Source organism: Bos mutus, chromosome 21 (assembly GCF_027580195.1).
Source record: "Bos mutus isolate GX-2022 chromosome 21, NWIPB_WYAK_1.1, whole genome shotgun sequence".
NCBI classification, from domain to species: domain Eukaryota; kingdom Metazoa; phylum Chordata; class Mammalia; order Artiodactyla; family Bovidae; genus Bos; species Bos mutus.
Window position 1 is genome coordinate 45,879,024 of NC_091637.1, and position 2,942 is coordinate 45,881,965.

At 63.3% G+C, this 2,942-nt stretch overlaps 1 protein-coding gene across 1 annotated transcript; it reads right to left on the reverse strand.

Annotated features, from left to right (window-relative positions):
- Window positions 1-286: 286 nt before the first annotated feature.
- NKX2-8 (NK2 homeobox 8) lies at window positions 287-2,487 on the reverse strand. Its single transcript, XM_070358401.1, has 2 exons — window positions 2,011-2,487; window positions 287-1,328 (listed from the first exon to the last, which is right to left on the reverse strand). The coding sequence occupies exons 1-2, from the start codon at window positions 2,165-2,167 to the stop codon at window positions 772-774; spliced, it is 714 nt and encodes a 237-aa protein (XP_070214502.1). The 5' UTR covers window positions 2,168-2,487; the 3' UTR covers window positions 287-771.
- Window positions 2,488-2,942: the final 455 nt, after the last annotated feature.

A 2,942-nucleotide genomic window follows, 5' to 3' on the forward strand; every position in this document is an offset into this window, starting at 1 on the left:
AGCTGCCCAGTGAGGCGTTCGTAGCCGTAACTGGGGGTTCCCCGCGTGGTCCTCGGGTCCCCGAAAGGAACCGCCAGCAGCGCGCTCAGCCCGGGTCCCGCTGGCATTCCCCGAACCCTTTCGGAGAAGCTCATTATGCCCTCTCTTTATGCCCTGTCCTGGCCGACTCGGTTGGCGGCTCCAGGGCCTCCGTCTCACGTTGGGAGCAGAGCCACCACCCCACACTTATAGGACCCTCACAGGTGCCTCTGCCCCCCCTCTTCTCTCCCTTCCCCTTGTTTCTTCCTAAAGGCGTGTGGGGACTGTGCTCTGCCCTTCTACCCAGCTCGGGGTGGGCCTTAACTTGGCGAGTGAGGAGTGGCCCGGCGCCCCGAACTCCGGATCGGGAAAGCACTGTTCCCACCTCCGTTCCCGGCAGACACGCAAAAAGGGGACCCAAACCTACATATTTTATTCTCGCACCACAAAGAGGAAAAATATTCTATTTCTTTTAAAATAAGTTGCTTCCCATACAAATAGCTATTTTAAAATGTACAAATAAGGTTCAAGCAATAAAATCTAGCTCTGGGTCTGGCGGTCGAAGGAAGAGGAGACTGGGTGTCTTGGCGAAAGTTTCCGGAGTGCCGGCCGGTGGGGGCGCCGGAGAGGACCCCCGCGCCGAAGGAGGTGGGGCGGCGAGACGCGCTCCTTGTCTCCGGCTGTAGCCGGGCCCGGCCGCAGAGCTCACTCCAAGTCCAGCGTAGCCCCAGGTGCCCGCGCCCCTCGGCTGCCTCACCAGTTCCAGGAGACCAGGGCGGGGGGCGCTAAGTGCTGGTAGGCGGGGAAGAGGCCGAAAGCCGAGCCAGGCCCGAAGGCGGCGTAGCCTGGCACAGGGCAGGCGGCGGCCGGCGGAGCCGCGCTCTTGTCCCGGGCGGCGGCCGTGCCCCCCTCGGCGCTGCCGCCGCACGGCTGCCCGTCGCGCACCAGCACGGGCACCACCACGCGGCGCAGCAGGCCGGGCGCGGCGCGCACCTCGGCAGCCGCTGCCAGGTCGGGCGCCTCGGCGACTCCCGGCGCGCGCGCGCGCTTCAGCTTGTAGCGGTGGTTCTGGAACCAGATTTTGACCTGTGTGGGCGTGAGGCGTAGCAGGCGCGCCAGCTGCTCGCGCTCGGGCGCCGACAGGTAGCGCTGCTGCCGGAAGCGCCGCTCCAACTCCAGCGTCTGCGCCTTGGAGAACAGCACCCGCCGCTTCTTCCTCTTCTCGGCGTCGGAGCCCGGAGACGCAGGCCGAGCGGACGGCCGCTGCGACGAGTCCCTCGGGCTGGCCTCTGGGCTGCTCTCGTCCGAAGCTAGGGACGCAAAGGAGACACGGCCCTGTGAGACGCCGGCCGCCTCTGGAGCGCGGGCGCCGACCCACGGGCGGCGGGAGGGCGCCCCCACTCGCCCGCGGCTTTCGGGATGAGGCCGTTTCCTTTCCTGGACCCATGTCTGGACAACCACCTCTCTGAATTCGACGACCTTTTAGACCACAGCCTGGGACTGCGCCTCCAAAGAAACCCACCCCGGGGGGTCTATTAAAACCATTCAGTCCTGGTCGCTGCGCTGGCAGACGAATTCACTGCAAGCTGTCTCACCAAAACGGGCCACTTTGAGGTCGACTGCACTACGGTTTGCCGATGTTTGCAAAGCCCTGAATCCAGGCTCGCCAATACTGCTCATCCCAAACCGAGGCCAGAAGAACGTGGCCACTTTTTCAGGCATTTAAGGGCGGCTTCTTAAATATTTAAATATTCTGACCCCTTGAAACGGAAACCCAAATCTCGGGCGTTAGCGCCAGGCCCAGGGATCTGCTCTCAAGATGTGCCAACTGACATAGGGATTTCAGGAGGACAGAGTCTGTGGGTCCAACACAGGAAATCCAGACCTTGGGCTGGGGTTTCCGCTTCCCATCCCCGCACGAGCCGGGGACTTGATTCTGAGCCCGCTCACTTCCCCCGCCTCCACCCCCGCTGCTGTCCTCTGCTCACTCACAAGGGTAGTGGCCGCGCTCGGATTCCAGCCAGGTGGCGCAGGGGCCGGGCTCAGGGGCGCTTAGCTCCGGCTCCCTCTTCCGCAGGTGCTGCGCATCCTGCTCCGGTAAATCCAGGAGCCTGCGCACGGTGAAGCTGAGGCGTCCAGAGGTAGCCATGGCCGAGCAGGGGAAGGAGGCGGGGGCAGGGTAGATCTGGAACCGAGGGGCGGCCCGGGACGCCGCTCCTATGGGTGGGCGTGAGAGGCGCACGCCATGCACTGGCTGCCGAGATATTAGCGCGTTTACTGTGGAATCCCAGTTTATATAAACAGCTCTTCCCACCCGGGACGCTTTGAAAGCAGAGGTCCGGGTCTCCCGGGTGTCAAGTACCTGAATGAGTGCTGCACCAAAGCCCCGGCGAGCCCGGAAGGTGCCTCCCCCGCCCCGCCCAGTCCCCCGCCCCTCGGGCGCCCCGTTACATCCCAGAGGCGGCAGGAAGCTGCCCTCCGCATTAGTGATTCTGTCTGATTAGCCCCAAGTGGGGACAGATAATGGGGATTGTTACCAAAGAATAACATCTTGGGTGGCGAGCGGTGGCCACCGCCCGCCGGTCCCGGCTTCCTCCTCCTCCGGGGCTGACATCGAGCCTGGCCCTGCGGGAGCGCCGGGAAAGGTGGGGGCGACATGGGTGGGTTTATGAGCACCCAGGAATTTATTCCTTGTTTGCTTTATTCCTCGAGCTTGTTTGCTGGAGTGTTCGTTTCCCGCAATTATCCGGAAAGTGATTTACAAGGCGGCGTTGAACACTGGCGCGCTCTCTTTCTCTTTTTGGCTGGGCTCCTGTAAGGATTCAGAGGCGAGAAGTTGCAGGCGGGGGCAGAGGAGAGGCCTGGCCCCGCCAGCACCTGTGCAGAGGGTTTCGAAGACCGCTAGGAATCTCCCACACCCCAAG